We start from the raw sequence: 20,966 nt of genomic DNA, 5'->3' as shown, positions 1-20,966 counted from the left end.
TGTGTGTAGTGGTTTCTTTCCTTGTACTTTTCCCTTCATAGTGAACACTGTATGCACAAAGCTAAAGTTATATAATTGTGGCAGCTTGAAAACAGTCCCCTCCCCCTCATTTGAAATCAACATCACATTTTGCATGATACAGATTTTAATGTTTGTGACAAATTTGAGGGCCAATTGTACTGACCAATGCAGCTAGCCGACATCGTCCTATAACAGTGATTATAAGGCATATGAATACAAATAGAAATAGAACACAACTCACAATATGTATTTTATATCTATATTAATTTTTGGGACAGTAGGTTGTGACAGACTGATCCATAGCATAACCCATTGTCAAGGTTTGTCTGAGACTTGGTGAAGCCATTCAGAAGCTTCAGTTACTCCCAGTTTTATGGGTTTCCAAGAGGGAGAACTTGCACTACAGAAATCCTATTTGTATTTTTCAAACTTTCCTGCAGCATATTGGTGGTGTTTGACTGTAAGGGTGTGAGACATGGACAAGAAGCATACATTCTGATGGAAACTGGATTTGATGAATCTCACTAGCTGAATGTGTTTGTTTTGTTAAGCTCCACATTCATGTCTTTAACATATATATTAGAATACTGCAGATCTGTATATGGCATGAAACTCACATACACAAATATGTCAAACAGGTTTAGTGGTTAAAAAAACTGTTTTTACGGAGAAGTTTGACGCAAGTCACTACCTTGGTGTAATAAGATAAATTGCATTGAGAACATTAAACCACAAGCCAGAAGCCTGGCTCTATTAAAGAGAAGAGCCTTGCTCTTGGAATATTTTGTGCACATATATTTTAGAACTACTTATTGTGTACTGCAACAGGAAGTCAGGGTATGACTACATTTGATACAGCATTGTATATCTGGCATAATCCATATCACTTCAGGCATGGGGATTACCTTCATAGTCTAGGATGTTACTGAATTTAGCGTATGTAAAAATTCAGGAGTAAGTAAGAAAAATGTATTTTTTTTCTAAAAAAAAAAAAAATAAAAAAAACTGCCTTAAGATACAGACCTCCAAAGATGACACTGTAAAAAATTTGTTTTATTTGAAACAAGATAATTGCTTTATGGTTGCAGTGGTATCCTCTGTTTGGACATATCTTCAAAGTTATTTTATTGTCACCTTTTGATTTTTTTTATAATTTACAGAATTTCTTTTTTTTCCCCAAAAAACACCAGTCCAGGAAAGATAGATTTTTTTTCTGATGATTAGTACCATGTAGTACTATCGTCTCCATAAAAGAGAGCTTCTACTTTTAAGTTGGAGAGGCTTTATTTGAAAAAATCATTTTTTTTTTTTTTTTTTTTTTTAACTTTCAAGGGTAATGTATGTCTTCACTGAAGTTGTCTCTTACAAATTTCTATTTACAATGTTTATTTCTATTGTCTTTGTTGCAGTTATTACTTATCACTTTCGTTGTTGCAGTTATTTCTTTCCACTTTCATTGTTGTAGATATTTCTTACACTTTGTTGTAATTTATTGTCAGTTTCTTTGTTGTGGTTGTTCATTGTAGGTTTCTGTATTTTAGTTGTTCAGTGCTAATTTGTTTAGTGAAGAGGCTTCTAAGAAAAGAGAGACCATCCAATGAGTTCTGTGTTTTTGTGAGGAATTTGCGAATTGACACAGTTGGGTTTTATAAAAATGTCCGAAATGTCTTCTGACTTGGGCCACAGGAGAGTGAAATGTGCTAACTATTTGCATATCCATGAAAGCGTGATATATATGTAGATGTAGATGTATATAAAAGACAAACAAAAACACAGACTTTGTTCAGTTTGGGAATAAGTGTTCTCTACAGGATGAGAAGGGGTTGATATGTAACAATGTACTGAGATGGCCTTTTGGTATTTCTTCCCTTACTTGGAATATTTTAAAAGTATGATGTGCAATGTGTTTCGGGATCTAAGATAATGCCACTCATGTTAATACTACAAGTAAATTTATCATCATCTGTGGAGTCATACAGTGTGAAACAGCAGAGAATCTGGCATTTATGCACGCTATATAGGTGACATGCTTGTGGTGAAGAGTTAATGCTTTGTTAAGTGCTGCTTGGAAGATAAATCATTCCTTTTCTTTGTTCCTATGACAAACTCTTAGTCATTTGTTTCAGTTTGTTTTCAGTTGTGTGTGAAAGAGAATCCATTGCCTAGTGATGAACAAATTCTGTGTATGTTATCTGCCTTGTACCACAATTGATCAGCTCTGTACTCATTTGGTAAATCAAGCAGTTATCCTCAAGATTTGTTTAGACAGAAAGAAGCTCCTCCACCTTTGATGTGTACTCTCTCAACTGATTTTCTGTTTCCTTGTGGAATACTCTATTTAGTGTGTTGTGTCATATCATATTCAGAATTGTAATGATAGACATTTTATCACAAAAGTTCTGCCCTACTTTTAGAGTTCATGATTTTTACGATATAGAGAGATTGCTTAAAAGCAACTGGACAACAGACCAGACAAGTTATTCATCCACAGGCTCCCCCAGCACACACTAAAAAGAAGCAGGGTCAATCCATATGAAGTGAGGTGGTCCAGTGATGGTTGCTTGACCAATTTTAAATATTTTAATATTTTTATGTAATTGCCCTATATTTGAGAAGTTCAAAACAGTATTTTTTTAAAAAAAATTCTTGCACCTTTACTGGATGGCAGCCATTTTTATTCGTAGGCGTGCGACGATTTTCAGTGCTCTGTTGGACAGATAGCAAGTGAAGTGTATCACAAAACAGTTTACAACTCAGTTTCAAAAAACTTGAAAATTGTCAATGACTTTGATGAAGTTAGACAAACTTTGTTTAAATTTTGAGTAACTTCTTCTGTAACATCAGTGTATGAGTATCATGAAATACATTCTGAAGTACAACAACATTTTTGGAAGAAAGTGCTGTGATCCACTTAAAGTTCATAAAAAGCTTGTTGCTAAAGGTTTGAGGGCAATAAAACCTCGACATTTGTTCTTGTTACGTGAGAGTGAAACAGCTTCCCAAGTGAAACATGATGTGATTCCTGGAAATTCCCTGTGCCCAAATTGTTACTTAAAAATATTTGTTCTGAATCCAGAACTGGAATCATGCAACCTTGTTAATGATATTTATATCCCTAATGAGGAAGCTGTTAGCATATTGAATTTTACTTGTTCTAAGTTAGATGTATCTCCTGCTTCGAAAATAATTAAATTAAGTAGCAGAAAAAGAAAAGCAGCTATTGAAAATAAGGCACAACAAATTTCAGAGCAAATTAGAAAAAGACTTGGAATCATGCTTTAATAATACAGATACCAACATTATTTCTAAAGAAGAAGAAAACTTAGGACTACCACCAGCGTCATCTGACATTGAATATTTGAGCTTAATAGAGAAATAAAAATTAAATGTTCAGTGACATATAAAGAGGAAAAAGTTAAAATTTTAAGTTTGCTCCCTGATTCGTGGCCAAGAGAAAAAAAAAATAGTTCATGAAATCAACATATCTTATTTCGTTAAACTAACCCAAAAAGTAGTTAAAGAGCAAGGCATTCTTCCAGTTTTAGGAAAGAAGAAAGGAGTGAAGAAACAATTAAAAAGATCCAGCAGTTTTTAAAGATGATTAAAACAGTAGAATGTACCCAGGTTGCAAATAGAAAAAGAGTTGTTATAAATTCAGTTAAAGTAACAAAGCAGAAATGACTAATGCTGTCAAATTTAAATGCACTTTATATAGCTTTCAAAAATTCTCATCGTGAATGCAAAATTGTAAGGTCAAAATTTTGTGACCTCTGACCTAAGTGGTGTATTTTGGCTGGATCCTCATGGACACAAACCATGTGTGTTTGTTTATATCATCAAAATGTGAAACTGATGATTGCTAGTGCAAAACTCAGTGATCTTAACTACAAAGAGTTATTAGATTTAATGGTCTGTGACACTAACAGTTATGATGGTCAGTGACCAGACAACAGTGCATCCATTTATTCTCTACTTTAAAAATGAGAAAGATGAAGTTTGCAGTTCTTCAACTTGCATTCTAAGCGACTACTTGGAGCATAACACTTTGGCCATACATGTTTCAAGATTATGTAATAAATTACATAAAAGAAAATTTTCCCAAGGTTGAGAAGCTGATATACTTTTCAGATGGGAGTGGCAGTCAGTATAAGAACAAAAATTATTTTTCAAATCTGTGCAACCACAAAGTAAACTGAATGGCACTTTTTTTGCATCGTGCCATGGTAAAAATGAATGTGATGGAGTAGGAGGTACAACTAAACGTGAAGTATGTAAAGCCAGCCTGCAAAGACCAACCACAGACCAAATTCTCACAGTACAGGACATGTATGTCTTTTTTTAAGGATAATATTAAAGGCATTACCTGTTTTCTGATCAAGAAAGATGAAGTGGTTCTGCATATGAAAACAACACTCCAAACCAGATTTGAAAACTGTATAGCATTAAAAGGAACATGGTATTTCCACAAATTCCTTGCCATTGCAGAAAACTTAGTTTGATGTTATGTAACATCAGAAACTGAAATTTATGAGCATCATTGTGTCAGTAAAATTACATTTGTCTTTAATGTTGAATGACATAGTGGCATGTGTGTATGATGGACAGTGGTGGCTGTAGAGATTGAAAGAATACGTTTGAAAAACAATGATGTTTTTGTGCACCTTGCTGGCCCAAGAACATCATTCAAGAAATCTACTAGTGACAAAGTTTGCCAATGAAAAATGTTTTAAGGAAACTTTCAGTGCTTGAACTTACCTCAGCAAATGGGAGGGCTTATTCTATATCACAGAAGCTGTTTGAAGAAATAAGTGTTGCATCTTGAAGGATGTTAATTGAAAATATTTTAAGTATGTCAGAATAATATAAATGTTAATTTCAGTGATGTTTCCACTTTTTGTGTATAATTCAGTACCTTACTTCAATAATAATTGATTATAGCCGACCAACATCACAAGTGAATAGGCAACAGCCGTAAGGTCAGTTGTAGAGTAATGTGAATTATCTCCTTATTTTCAAAAATTCATATATCTGTTTACAGTCAGATATCAATGTTGAAATTTTTACAGTACATTGATATCATATAGGTGTACAAACTGTGCGAAAATCATATTTTTATATTCAGTCCCACTTGACATAACTTACCGCAAACTTTACAAAAAGGAAAATTTTCAAATTTCAAGAATTCATAAAAAATTAAGGAAACATTTATAAGTGTTCTTGCTCTATATGAGGCTAGTAGTGTTATGATATTTAACTATGGGAAAAAACAGACACTCTTAAATCACTCCTTGTTTGTTATTTTTGGGCCTAAAAAAAGTGGATTTTTGATAATTTTGATACCAAACTTTGAATTTAGGGTGTTTTGTGTAATAGACAATGTTGTAGAGGACATTTTCTAAAAACAATCCTGTCAATTGCAATGTAGTAACATAACCCAGTGAAGAGATATTCATATTTTTGCTAACATCTCTAAACTGAAACATCATCCCGCACTTACAAACGTAAATGGCCACCATTCAGTAAAGGTGAAAGGTAAATTTTTTTAAAAAACTGTTTTGAACTTCAATTATAGGGTAATCACATATAAAAAAATTAAAATATTTAAAAATGGTCAAGCACCCAACTTCATTTTTATTGGACCACTTCATTTGGATTGACCCAGCATATGCAACTGAGCTTATACCATCAGCAAAGAATGACAATAACGTAAGTTCCTGGTTAGAGCAATTTGTAAATTAAGGGACAGGTAACTACGCATCTTTAGTAGATTTATGTGTGGATCACAGAAACATCCTATGGAGAGATTTTCCTAAAACAGGAAACCTAAAAATTAATCCAGTCTGTACTCTCATCCCACAAAAATAAACCCACCATTTTCAGCAATGTGCTACATTATTCAATAGACAAGTTTTGAGCCTTTTATGTCCTGTGGCCCCGTAAAAGATCTTCAAATCATAATTTATATTTAGTCTAAACTTGCGTTGCAAAGTTTCTGTTAATGTTGCATCTAAAAGCTGTGCTACATATAGTTAAGTAAAAACAGATTTTAGTGGAAACTGGAATCACTGTCAATAGATTCAGTACTCTAGCTTGTAGTGGTGAAAGTACTGGGATGTAACAAGGTAAGTTATATCTTTCCTTTCTTATTGCAGTTTCTTAGCAATATTTTTTAGTTCATTTTTGTTGTAATAACTACACTGCAAAAACCTCTGTTACTTTCACCACATTTTAAATTATGCAAAACAAATTGAACTATATAGATAATAGAACTGTATACATAATGCTGTAGACTGTGTGAAGAGATGCTTATGCAATATCAGAGCAACACGTTTTCATTGTAGACTACCTCTACCTAAGACTGTCTAGTCCCTCCAGTCCAAAAAGCAAGTGTTAAATGTCCCTTGCCATCTTATTTTTAGAAATAATTTGTAATATTAATAACCCAAATGGCAACTGGTTGTTTTTTTATTCATCACATTGTCAGTGGTACACTATTGCAAACTGAGCAACGGATGAAATGTCTAGAATAATTGTTTCTCCGGTATGCTCCCAACATTAATTCAGTCATCAACAATTTGGCCCATTAAAATTTACAGATTATCTTGCACTTCCGAAGCAGAATAGACCTTGTGAATGCATTATAGAACTTTCCCAGCAAAAATAAAAAAGAATAAATATTAATTCATGTAAAATGTGATTTCTTGTTTCTGTGTAGCTATAGATAGGTACTCTCCACATCATCTCTATTCAGTGAGCAGGGAGCTATCCTCATATAAATGTATATTCTAGCTTGTAAATATAGTAAGGAAATTTCTGGCAGAACATAAATAATTTAAGAGTTATGGAGACCACTCACTAAATAGCAGAAGCATCGACATTGACAGGCACATAAAAAAGAATGAAAATTTTGCTAGCTTTTGGAAGAAAACCTTTGATGAGCATCTCTGTACACCTCTACGTTTTGATGGTTGCACACGCAGTTCTGTGATTGCAGTTTGGCGGGAGAAAAGGGGCGGGGGGTTACATTTGGTGGGATGGGTGGATTGGTAGGGAGGAGATGTTGCAAATGGATAGTTGTGTCTCGGAGGGAAGCAGCATACCACAAGCGCAGGAGAGAAATATGGAGAAGGAAGGGTGGCACCTGCAGAGACTAGGTCGATATGCTTCACCAGATCCTCCCCAGTCCAAGTACCACCTTCCTGGACATTGGCCTCCATTTCTCAGACCACTCTATCCACTAACTGCCAAAAGCACCTGGATTGATGGGTGTCACCCCCTTAAAAAAATTGTTCCCATACAGCCTGACCGCCTGTGGACATTATATCTGCAAAGGTGAGAATTCCCTTGCCCAGTATTTTGAAGGTCTCACAAAGTCACTCAAAAACCGGCAATAGCCCCGCCACCTCAAACCTAGTCCACAAACGGATTGTGCATGCCGGACCATCACACAGCCGTAATCCTCCCACCACTGCCAAAAACCAGATGGATAAGAGCAATGCACCCCTCACCCTCAATCGATGCGGACTGGAGCCACTGGGCTGTATCCTTCCCAGAGCGCTGTCTATCATCGTGCACAGAAATGAGCAACATCCTATCCAAGTCCTTCCCACTCCTCCGAAAGTAATACTCTGTTGTCCCCATACTTAATACCCCATAATTACTTAACCACTCACAACCCCTTGCCACAGGACCCAGAACCCTGTGGTAGACCCAGGAGCAAGACCTACCCAACTCACCCACACAGCACATCCTATTCTAGTCCTGTCATAAGCTTATGGTATCCCATTAAAGACAGGCCCACCTGGAAAAGCAGCCATGTCATATACCAGCTCTGCTACTGCACAGCATTTTATGCGGGCACGGCCACCAACCAGCTGTCCACAATCATGAATGGCCACTGCCAAATTGTGGCCAAGAACAGAGTTGACCACCCAAGGCACAACATGCAGCTGAGCATAATAAGCTTGAGTTCAGTGGCTGTTTCACAACCCGTGCCATCCGTTCTTCTCTCTAGCAGCAGCTTCCAAACATAAATACAACACAACCTTTGTACCCGTAACTCTTCTGGCTTCAGTTTCCACTAACCCACTGTCCTCGCACTCACTAAGTTTCCTCCCTTCCTATGGGCTGTCACTTCCTAAGTCCACACCTGCATGCCATCTTCATTGTGCACTGCACCTCACTGGCTCTAGTGCCTATGTGCTGCATCCCTAGCCCATGCACCTGCCAAGGAGTTGTTCTAAAAGCTAGCACAGTTTTCATTCTGTTTTGCATCTGCCAGCAACTGAACGCTTCCGCTGTTTGGTTAGTGGCCTCCTTTATTTCCAGATTATTTACGTTCTAGCTTGGATTTTTTAATTGTCTTATTCATCTAGAGTTTCTGTTACTACAGCTTCTCTGTTTGGAGAAGTGATCCCCTGATTGAACTTCTGCAAAAAACTTAGTATTTTATTTTACTAACAGTTTTGCTGACACTAACCATCCTCTTCAGTAGTTATGAATCTGCAAGTGTGTAATATACCATTTGTTTCTACATTACTCAGGTTATCTCAAACATTATTACTTTGAGGAAGGTGACATTATTCATATGATATGAAAATGATCTTGTTTGATGGTTTTATGAGCAAAACAGCTTATCTCACACTTTTATTACTAGCATCAGCCAAATTATTACATCTTAAGGTTTAAGGGCTATTGCCAATGGTAGCAACAGCCTTCATATATTTTAATTGTAAATATGGAAATGGTCTGTCAATCTAATTTGGCTGAAACTGGTAACAATCCTTAGATAATAACATGCTCTTTACCATTCTGCTTGTATTTTAAAAAAGTAGTTGTACAGTCTGACAAAAAATTTGGATATATTTTGTACATTAAGTGTTCTTTGTTTAATTGGGCATTTTATAACTTCTCTGACCACAGGCAGTATTTACATACCATAACTATTATCAATATAACATGCTAGCATTGCAGGAATGTAAATGCACTGCCCTACAGTGAAAATGGTTAGATAATTATGTTTGTTTAATGACATGCTATAAATACATTATGTAACATTGTTAGCTCATATAATTCTACTGCACATGATTTGTGGAAACTAAAAATTACTATCTAACTAAAATGAGGCATATCTCTCTCCCTCTCTCTCTCTCTCTCTCTCTCTCTCTCTCTCTCTCTCTCTCTCTCTCTCTCTCTCTGCTAAAAGAAATTGAACAAATGTATCATTTCATGTGGCTTTTAATCACAAAAATTTACAGTTGTATTTAAATCACATAAGTAAATTGTACTTTTCTTGTCATTGAGCTGTCATATGAAAGGAAATCTACAAATCTGTTGACCACTGCGTCAAATATATTTGTAATTGATAAAAAATATTCCAATTCACATGCAACATAAATGGTACGTCTCTTCTTCACAAGAGAAACTTACATTAAAGAAATGGATTCTGAACTTTCTCTGAATGTCAGTTACTTCAAATTATTAATTAATAATGGTTTATTTCTTTATTGTTTGTCATATAATCATAGTTTGATGCTACATGTATCTACGCGTGAACTGAACAAATGCTTATACGACCACTTTAAAACCTCATCAATGGGACATATAATTTCAAAAAATATACTAGTAAACTAAAATATACAAATGAAGTGGATCCATTTTTTGCTTTTTATTATTCACTATAATCTATTTGCTATAGGCAGGGAATAACTGCAATAAAAATAATGAAAATGAAGATTTTTGTTGCCACTTGTTTCGAAGTTCTTCCATTCCATAGAAATTTGTGAGTTGACTACAGTAATTTCCAATACTTAGTTACGTTACCACCAGTAACAGTAGCCTATATTGTTCAGAAGCAATATACTGTTTTGTACCATAAACACTAATTTAAGTTTATTATATCAGTAGTAATTACATATTGATGTACAGGATCTTATTCTATTCCATATGCTGTCAATATACACACTGCATCACATGCTAAATAACTAAATGAAAAACAAATAAGCAGTGCAGCAATTCTTAAATAACTGCTTTAAAGGTGAACAAAGGGGAATGTGTCAACAGATGGGATAGTTACCACAGCTGTATGAATGCATATGTATTAGCTCCCCTGCATGTATCTTAGGCATACCAACCAATCCAGTGCTTTATTGCTATACTTGTTGTGTTGGCATTAACCCTCATATTAACTGGAAAATGTTTTTTCATAAATACAATGTAGCTTTTTCCTACCATTGCAATAAGGATATACTGAGTACAACTAATTAGATTTATTGGTAAGAAATTCTAATTCGTTGTTAACGTAACATGCAAAAGCAATTTATATTAGCTGTTTTTCTATGGTATAGTAATTCTTGAATAATTGTTCATCACTGAAACCCATCATTGTTTTTGGTTCATTTGTTAATTAATGTGTACCTCATAATGACCAGATTGCTGATTTACAATTATAAAACAAAATGACTGGATGAAATAATTTACTTGATCACTGCAAAATTATGGAAAAAAAGAGATGCTGGTTTTTAACTTGCTGTAAGTAATGCATGCACTGTGGTATGGACTCCACCATAAAAGTGTTTAAATTTGTCAGATGCAGCACAATTTTGAATAAATATACTTAATGTCTTAATAGTAAGAGATTAGAATTTAATCAAGAGGCACTAGTCCATACACATTGTTGAGTGTATAAAATATGTAATATACAACAATAAATGCCTTTAAAATGATAACAGAGAAAGCACATATAATAGTAGTAACGGCAGCACCTCTAATATTACAATTAAACTTCTATGAAAGAAATTTTCATTACAAGTGTTTTAAGTAAATGTATAATTATTTAACAAAAACTAAGACAGTTGTTCACATAAAAGGCATAGATACTAATGATAATTTGGTAATACTTTCAGCTATTGTGCACAGATGTCACAGGGTCTTACAAAATCATGTCAACTGTAAACGGATACATGGCTAGTCTCCATTGGTGTAAATAGATCAAGAAATTTAGAGACAGAATGATGAAATATGGAAGACAGAAAACTTGAAATCTTTGGCTTGTAGAATTTTTCTTATATGTATTTAACTAGGAAGACAGACTGTTTTCAGTTGCTGCATAAGTTATACTAACAAACAAAAAACTTAATACAGCATCTCTTTTGCACTATGTAACTTCCATAGAGAAAGCTGAAATGAACTTTTCATGTCTTGTGCATAATCCATTGGTACTTTCCCATTATATTGAGAAGAATAAATAATGAAAGAGCATGTGAAGAAGAATGACATCATCACTACACACTTTCAGAATCTCTCCATTTATGATACAAAAGTGACAACGGTTTGTATAAACTGTTGAAGACTTTAGAATTCTTTTGGAGAAGCTAAAACTATGGTTATACACATGACTAGGATAGTATGTAAAGTCTATAATATAAAAATAATTCTCTTTTGTGTAATAAATATTTCTTTGTGCTAGCTTAGTAATGTACAAATATACGTAAATTTAAATGAAATAATTGTGCCTGCTGTACAAAAGGACTAGAAACAATTTGTGGTATAAATCAGAAGCAGAATAATCACTTTCTAATATTCATAACAGCCTAAGTGTTGCTGATGGCAATTTGATGGGACTTTGGTTTGGCTTTTGGGTAGTGGTGATTAGTATAGCTATTGTCATCAAACTAATTAAAATTACTGCTGAAATTTCATCATAACCATGTGAATTCCTGAGGTTAAAAGCTACTTTTGTACTGTCATACAATTTTCTTGCATGTCTTCTGCTGTATCTAACCATATTCAGAGCTGACTGTAAGACTCATTTCTCCATCGTCTATATGGGTATCATGGTACCACTGCCGTGTGTCCAGGAGAACTGAAAATGCATTAAGCAAATTAGAACAATAATAATGTATTTAAGATCCATATATATTCAATAACAAGATTTCTATCATTTTCTGTTGCATTAGTTTTAGAGATTTACTTTCCGAAATTATGTTTTATACAATAATGTCCTGGCGAGAAGAATAAGATCAACCAGTGATAGCAGTCACAGTATTTTGAAGTATGAAAAGAGTTGCACCAATATTTCATACTTACTAAGGAACATACCACACATTTTTTATGCCCTTTCAGAGAAGATTTGCTTATTCTGTGTTATTGTTTAGCAACTATTCTTTTCAAGTTTTGTTTAATACTAAATGAAGTGTGTAATTTTTACGTACCTATATCTCCTGGTTCAACACGGAAGCTAACTGGTGAACAATCATCATCACACTCTGGTGGTGGTAACAATTTCCATGTCTTGTGCCCTTTAATTTGGGCCTGCCACATCAGGCGGCTTACGTAGTCAATCTGTGAAAAGAAATAAATGTAATGTGTTGTTCTTATTGATGAATGTAATAACTGCTTTTGTCACTGTTAAAATTGGCCTTTTGTCACGATTAAAATTGGCCATTTCAGAGTAATTGGATTTATTGGCTCATCTGCCTCCAATAGGTAGAAAAAGTAAGATATGATTTTGTTCTGACAGGATTTTGATACCACTAAAAATTCTACTTGCTTCTTAATGGTTTACCAAAGACAAGGTAGCAACTACATTTCACCTTTTGTGAAAACAAAAAATAAAGAGTGTTACTTCTGTCAACACACAAAGGGCTTATTTGAAGATACACAGATTAGATTAGGCATACATTTTGTTTTGGAATAAAAATCAGTCATCAGTTGCATAATAATGCAACATGTCATAAAACACCAATACATAAACATATTTACAAAAATAAACGTAGGTATGCTAAGATCCCTTCCACAGATTACATAATAGTGCAAAACAATTTGAATTTTACAGGAGGCACTTGGTAGTCACAACTAATAAGTGTTGAGTGTAGCACTGGTCGACAGTCTGAAGACTACTCAAAGGAGTCACTTGATTAAAAATAGCTGACCAGTGCATGAACGAAGGTGTCTGAGGGCTCAAGGAATGGCCACCAATTCAGTAGGGTTCATAGTTTATTGCATCTTGCATGTATGTACACAAATCCAGTTTCTCTGTCGACCTTAGAGCCATCAGTGTACCCCACATCTGAGCCTGGAAATGTATGAAGGATGTCCAGGAACAAGCGGTGAAAATCTATTGCATCTATTGAGTGTTTTGGACCAAAGGAGAGGCTGAGGCAGATCGAGGATGGGATACACAGCATGAGAGCACATGCAGTTTCTCCCTGACAAGAGTCAACACTGGGGAAGGATGAAGTTTTAGAGCAGAACTATATCCGAATTGTGATTGTGACTCCAGACCTTGGCCTTTGTTGTCTGAGGTAGATCTCCCTACCAGGAAAAGGGATAGTAGTTTGGATGCTCAGGGGAGCAGCGAATGTGTACTACATAGTTGAGCAGCAGTTGGTGTCTGATCTGTAGGGGAAAGATACAAGCTTTCATTAGTAGGCTGTTCGCAGGCTGGTTTGAAAAAGCAAGTTTGCACCCCAGTTGGTGTTACTGAGACAGCAAAGAGTACTAAGGTGTGACCAATATAATTGCTAAAGATGAGGAAGCCGTGTCAACAAGGCATCAAAGACCAATCCCCCCCCCCCCCCCCAAAAAACCATCACAATAAGCATTTGGTCTCATCTGAGGTGGACAATGCGATGGCAGCAGAAGTGCATGACATGTCTTGGTGATGAGAAACCGGTCACTACGAGTGGAAACTCAGGACTGCTTCTTTTGCGTGGAGCCCTGCAGTTGGCATTGGGCAACACCCGCAGCTGAGTAGTAGTAGTAGTAGTAGTAGTAGTAGTAGTAATAATAGTAGTAGTAGATGCAAAAATCGTCACCGTACAGGGAAGATGTCAATAGATCCCACTGCTGAACTAGACAATTGACAGCCACTGGAAAAAGGGGCACACTCAATACAGAGACTTGTGGGACACCATTCTCTTGTAGATGGGGGTTAATGTGGTGGGAAGCACCAACTTGAACCCAGGAAAGACAGTGAGACAAGAAGTCCCAGACAAAAATTGGGAGTGGGCTCTCTGAGATCTCACTAATGTAGTGTAGTGTGGACAAGGTGACACAATTTAATGTCATCAACCCTATGCGAATCAAAGAAGACAGCAATAAGATGTTCACACAGGGCAAAACCTGACCAAATATTGAACGCCAGGCACACCAAATTGACAGCAGTAAAATGGTCTTGGCAAAACAGCCCTGAGATGGAGCCAAAAGACCCCAAAACTCAAGGTACCAACACAGCTGACCAATCCGGAGAGAACATTAGTAAGGCTAAGTGGGTGACAGCTGTTTATCCGAAGGGTGTGTGTATACCAGTACTCTCACAATAATGATTTCTCACCACTGCTACAGGAACTCATCCTCGCTCCAGAGACAGTATGGCAAGGAATCACAATCCACTGGCAAGTACACTCATGTTCAGAAAAAAAAAAAAAAAAAAAAAAAAAACAGAATACCTTGAACGACTAGAGACAGGATGTTCATGTTCACAGGACATGTACATCAGGCTCCGAGGTCAACATTGATAATGCACTGCGGAATTCATATTCACAGAGTGAATCAGTGTAAGGTTACGTGTAGTAAATTGTAAAGGAAGTTACTCTACCTGCTGTTTGAGCAAACAAAATGCAGATGCTCAGGCATAATGAATAGCAGACTGGTCGGCAACAGTGTCTGGGTCAGTGTAGACAAACAGCATTCACAGATATAACAGGTACACTCATGGGGTACTGGTGTTCATATTGGTGTCAAATCTTCACCTGGCCTGCGAAGGAGAACTACGCGTGGTCCAATGGTAGCAACGTACTGCTTCCAGCATTCTCGTTTCTGTCTTTTATGAGATGGTGGACCTGGGTAGGGAGCCATTTAAAGGCACTGAGGCTGAGGTGCTCCCTTGCAGATGTCACTTAGGGCATTTGGGAGCCTGCCTGCGATCTCTCATGGCATGGAAATTTCTGAGGTCCGCCAATGTAGTCTGTTCTGACAGGGGGATACCAAGGAAGAGGGGATTGCTGAGACAGCTGCAGTTACGCTCTGGACAACTGCGTTGATACCTCCATGTGTTGGGGTGCAAAGGGTGACAGCAATGGTGAAAACATTGCAGTCAATAACACACTCGGAGAGAGCCCATTTGAGTGGGCAATGAGGTGTGTGATGCCAAGGGAACCACTGGAAAATGATCACTGTCGCACATGTCATTATGGTGTCTCTAATGGACAGTGGAAGAAGACCTGGGTTGCGAATGGAAAGGTCCATGGCCAAATAAGACCCATATGTCATCTTTAAGTGTCTGGATACTCTACTATTCAAGAGGCAAAGATCAAGCTCTGTGAGCAAGTTTACTGCAGCCAGTGGTCTTAGTTTCACCCCCACAAAGCATCGCAGGTATTTAAGTCACCTATTAGGAATGGTAGGAGGAGCTGAGAAAACGGTGAAGACAATTTGTTCTGGGACATGTCATTGTCAGGAGGGAGGTACACGTTACAGATGGTAAATTTCGGAGATGACTCCACATGACTTGTCACAGCCTCCAAAGTCCTGTTGAGTGACGTGTTTGCTGCAGACAGAGTACAAAACGTATGGGCAAACACCACCCGATGCTCTTTCATAGTCAGTATACTTCTTAAAATAGCTGCAGAGGGTAGAGGTCTGCAGTGCTGGAAAAGAAGTTCCCTGCAGGGCGTTGCAACAAACGCAGATCAACCAAGTGGCAGACAAAACTGCCACAATTGCAGTGGAGGATCACACTACCAATATCCTGTGGGGGTGTGAAGGAACCATGGAGGCAAGTCACACTTCAGTTCCACCTGCTGCCACTGCTTGTGAAGATACAGCACCAATACACAATCATTCCATAGCAAAATGTGTGGGGTGAGAGATGTTCTGGGGCGATATGGGCCACTAGGAATGCTGCCTTGGATACAGAGGTTGAACATGCTGGGGTCTGGTGGCACGGGACCCATCATAATCTCTCTCTCTCTTCTTAGAGGACTACTTATTGTCCTTAGAGAATTGAGATTTCAGCAAGGGCTTGTCTGCTCCAGGTTCTGGGACAGAGGAGGAACACAAAAGCCCTACAACTTGCATCCCTGTTTCTTCAGCCACCAGCTGGCACCTAATTCCACGTTAGCAGAGACCTGGGAAGGGAGCATCCCGAACAACCTCTTCCTGGTAATGGGCGATGGAGGAGAGATTTGCTTCTCTGGCTGGGGTTGGGGGCTGATGTCCTTGGTGGATGGTGTGTCTACACTCCAAAAGGGGGTGTGGAGGAAGCATTAGATGGAGGACCCCAAACCATCAGGGGAGTGGGTGAAGTCCCCAAGGGTTAGGCATAGAAGACATGGAGGGCGATGACACAGTCACAATGTCGTCGTCACAGTAGCTTGTGTCATTGTAATACATGTAGGATGTAGGCAATCTTATTTCTTCTTGATCTCTAGATATGTGAGGTATCATAGGTCTTTTATTCTTGGATTTTCTTTTTGCATCTGAAAATGCTGCAGTCTGGTGAACTCGAGTAATGTCGCTCCCCACCGTTGACACAGTTGGGGGGCACAAGGAACATCCATGTGCAAACTGACAGTCAATCTCTACAGACTGCTGGCTATGCAACATGTATTCGTGTGTCCAGAGTGCATGCGTTTTTAGCACGACGTGGTAGAAGGAATATATGGCTTGATATCACAATGACACAAAATCACCTTTATCTTCTCAGGCAACATGTCGCCTTCAAAGGCCAAGACGAAGGCTCTAGAATACACTCTGTTGTCTTGTCATCCCCACTGAATGCAATGGACAAAACGCACATGTTGTTGCTACAAATTAGCACACAAATCATCATCAGTCTGTAAAAGGAGATCTCTGTGGAAAATGACACACCTCTTTGATAGCTTTGTAGTGACAGGAATATAACCCAGCTTGCTGCAGGCAAGCAGTAATAGTGAATGAGGGGTCGGGGACGCCGTTTTAACACTGGAATTGCTGATATTTGGACATGCCTACAACTGCAGCTTGGTGACTAATGAGCTGCATATCTTTCCCTTTTACTATCTTGTGTTGGTAGGTTATTGTTACTACAAATGAATGTATTCTTTGAAGTGCTGTAAATGTTGTTATGAAATCAACAAAAATGAAGTAGCTTTTCACAAATAATCATTTACTATTTTAAAAAACTTACACACATTTGCTGAGTGCTATTTACTGGCTACCATTCCATAATGAGCACAAATAACAGTTTTTTGATGTACATTTGTTGCAGATAGTTTTCTAATGTATATGAAACTTCACAAATGATTTGCTCCCTTCACAGTTGTTGTTATTATTGTGGTCTTCAGTCCTGAGACTGGTTTGATGTAGCTCTCCATGCTACCCTATCCTGTGCAAGCTTCTTCATCTCCCAGTACTCACTGCAACCTACATCCTTCTGCTTAGTGTATTCATCTCTTGGTCTCCCTCTATGATTTTTATCCTCCATGCTGCCCTCCAATGCTAAATTTGTGATCCCTTGATGCCTCAGAACATGTCCTACCAACTGGTACCTTCTTCTTCGTCAAATTGTGCCACAAACTCCTCTTCTCCCCAGATCTATTCAATACCTCCTCATTAGTTATGTGATCTACCCATCTAATCTTCAGCCTTCTTCTGCAGCACCACATTTCGAAAGCTTCTATTCTCTTCCTGTCCAAATTATTTATCGTCCATGTATCACTTCCATACATGGCTACACTCCATACGAATACTTTCAGGAACACTTAAATCTATACCCGATGTTAACAAATTTCTCTTCTTCAGAAACGCTTTCCTTGCCATTGCCAGTCTACATTTTATATCCTCTCTACTTCGACCATCATCAGTTATTTTACTTCCTAAATAGCAAAACTCCTTTACTACTTTAAGTGTCTTATTTCCTAATCTAACTCCCTCAGTATCACTTCATTCGACTACATTCCATTATCCTCGTTTTGCTTTTGTTGATGTTCATCTTGTATCCTCCTTTCAAGACACTGTCCATTCTGTTCAACTGTTCTTCCAAGTCCTTTGCTGTCTCTGACAGAATTACAATGTCATCGGCGAACCTCAAAGTTTTTATTTCTTCTCCATGAATTCTAATACCTACTCTGAATTTTTCTTTTGTTTTATTTACTGCTTGCTCAATATACAGATTGAATAACATTGGGGAGAGGCTACAACCTTGTCTCACTCCCTTCCCAACCACTGCTTCCCTTTCATGCCCTCGACTCTCACAACTGCCATCTGGTTTCTGTACAAATTGTAAATAGTCTTTCGCTCCCTGTATTTTACCCTTACCACCTTCAGAATTTGAGAGAGAGTATTCCAGTCAACATTGTCAAAGGCTTTCTCTAAGTCTACAAATGCTAGAAACGTAGATTTGCCTTTCCTTAATCTAGCTTCTAAGATAATCCGTAGGGTCAGTATTGCCTCACGTGTTCCAATATTTATACGGAATCCAAACTGATCTTCCCCGAGGTCGGCTTCTACTAGTTTTTCCATTCGTCTGTAAAGAATTCGTGTTAGTATTTTGCAGCTGTGGCTTATTAAACTGATAGTTCGGTAATTTTCACAACTGTAAACACCTGCTTTGTTTGGGATTGTAATTATTATATTCTTCTTGAAGTCTGAGGGTATTTTGCCTCTCTCATACATCTTGCTCACCAGATGCTAGAGTTTTGTCAGGACTGGCTCTCCCAAGGCCATCAGTAGTTCTAATGGCCTGTTGTCTACTCCCGGGGCCTTGTTTCGACTCAGGTCTTTCAGTGCTCTGTCAAAGTCTTCACGCAGTATCTTACCTCCCATTTCGTCTTCATCTACATCCTCTTCCATTTCCATAATATTGTCCTCAAGTATATCGCCCTTTTATAAACCCTCTATATACTCCTTCCAACTTTCTGCTTTCCCTTCTTTGGTTAGAACTGGGTTTCCATCTGAGCTCTTGATTATTCATACAAGAAGTTCGCTTTTCTCCAAAGCCTTCACAGTTAGACTTTACAAATCAATGTGTCCACTTTTCTTGTCTACCAGGAATGTCTTTAGTTGTGACAGAGGTCTGGTCTTCCTTGTTGCTGTGTAGTTCTCAGCAAGCTCCTCTCCCTGCTGCAGTATGAAGTCTCTGCATTTCTACTTTTTCTCAATTTTACAATACCCAGCTAAGTACAGCAAGTTTTAAAATGTGTGAACAGGCCAACGTCTCGATGTTGCTTTGACAGAATACTTGCAAGCCATTTGGTTGATCATGTCCACCCCATATTTAGAGCTGTTATAAAATTTAACTGTATCTGGCTTCTTTTTCAAACCATATTCAGTTTTAAGATAAGGATACGTAGTGCTGAAAATCAGCACATTCTTGTTGCTCTTTCCCTAGTAAACTGCTAGCGTGGTATCATTCTTCTTGAACAATACTGTGCTGTTAACACTTCTTTTGCTTTCTTGATACAGACTGGAATTTCCCCGAGAGATTAATGGTACCCACTAGACTTGTAGGATTTGCTTTCAAGGTTTAAGAGAGAGCCAAGGAGGTGAAAAAATTGTCACATGTAACATTTCTTCTTTTATTGAGATAAGGTTGCATCAATTTTTTCACAACAAAATTGACAGTACTCTCATCACTTGGCGTAGTGTCATCCTTTTTTAGATACCAGAAAGCATTCACAATATATTTGGAGTCTTTATCTACTTACGTCTAATACTTTTGGCAATCTTTTGAGGCCAGGAACTGTGTCGATCTGCAATGGAACTTTAAAGGGAAAAGCTGTTCGTCGATTGTGTGTTCACAATGGACTACTACCACATTTCTGATACCAATGCAAACTTGTCTTCTTTCAGTTGTTCTGATCTTGTGGACCTAATGTCAGATCTGAGATAATGCATTATATCTCTGAATCTGTCATGAGCCATTGTTGACTACACAAAATTATTTCCCCACTTCACCACAATGTGTGTAGTTCTACGAGATGCATTCAAGTTCTAAGACCTCCAATTTTTTTTCTCCTTACTGGAAAGAGATAGAAACATGCACATTGTTTTAAAATGAGGCCGCGTTCATTGTCAATAAGTCCCAGAGATGGCAGCACCGTACAGCAGATGAAATTTTACCGCCAGTGGCGAGAATGAGAACTGTTTTAAATACTTAAAATGGCAACGTTTTCCTTACTTGAACAGCGTGCAATCATTCGTTTTCTGAATTTGCGTGGTGTGAAACCAACTGAAATTCATCGACAGTTGAAGGAGACATGTGGTGATGGAGTAATGGATGTGTCGAAAGTGCGTTCGTGGGTACGACAGTTTAATGAAGGCAGAACATCGTGTGACAACAAACCGAAACAACCTCGGGCTCGCACAAGCCAGTCTGATGACATGATCGAGAAAGTGGAGAGAATTGTTTTGGGGGATAGCCGAATGTTGAACAGATCGCCTCCAGCGTTGGCATTTCTGTGGGTTCTGTGCACACAATCCTGCATGATGACCTGAAAATGCGAAAGTGTCATCCATGTGGGTGCCACAAATGCTGATGGATGACCACATGGCTGCCCGTGTGGCATGTTGCCAAGGAATGTTGACGCGCAACGACAGCATGAATGGGACTTTCTTTTTGTCGGTTGTGACAATGGATGAGACATGGATGTCATTTTTCAATCCAGGAACAAAGTGCCAGTCAGCTCAATGAAAGCACACAGATTCACCGCCACCAAAAAAATTTCAGGTAACTGCCAGTGCTGAAAAAATGATGGTATCCATGTTCTGGGACAGCGAGGGCATAATCCTTACCCATTGCAGTCCGAAGGGCACTATGGTAACAGATGCATCCTACGAAAATGTTTTGAAGAACAAATTCCTTCTTGCACTGCAACAAAAACGTCCGGGAAGAGTTGCGCGTGTGCTGTTTCACCAAGACAACGCACTCGCACATCGACCTAACGTTACACAACAGTTTCTTC

General features: G+C 37.9%; 1 protein-coding gene across 1 annotated transcript in view; it reads right to left on the bottom strand.

Moving 5' to 3' along the window:
* Positions 1-9,240: 9,240 nt before the first annotated feature.
* The window catches only part of LOC126356071 (uncharacterized), a 169,731-nt gene continuing 158,005 nt past the window's right edge, over positions 9,241-20,966 (bottom strand). The window contains exons 3-4 of the mRNA XM_050006774.1: positions 12,234-12,363; positions 9,241-11,884 (exon numbers count right to left, since the gene is read on the bottom strand). Of these exons, the coding sequence (XP_049862731.1) occupies positions 11,799-11,884; positions 12,234-12,363 (216 nt within the window). The 3' untranslated portion in view covers positions 9,241-11,798. The remainder of the gene's footprint in view (positions 11,885-12,233; positions 12,364-20,966) is intronic.

This window comes from Schistocerca gregaria, chromosome 3 (genome assembly GCF_023897955.1).
Source record: "Schistocerca gregaria isolate iqSchGreg1 chromosome 3, iqSchGreg1.2, whole genome shotgun sequence".
Lineage (NCBI taxonomy): Eukaryota > Metazoa > Arthropoda > Insecta > Orthoptera > Acrididae > Schistocerca > Schistocerca gregaria.
The sequence above is the reverse complement of the archived record's forward strand: the minus strand, read 5'-3'. Positions and strand labels throughout refer to the sequence as shown.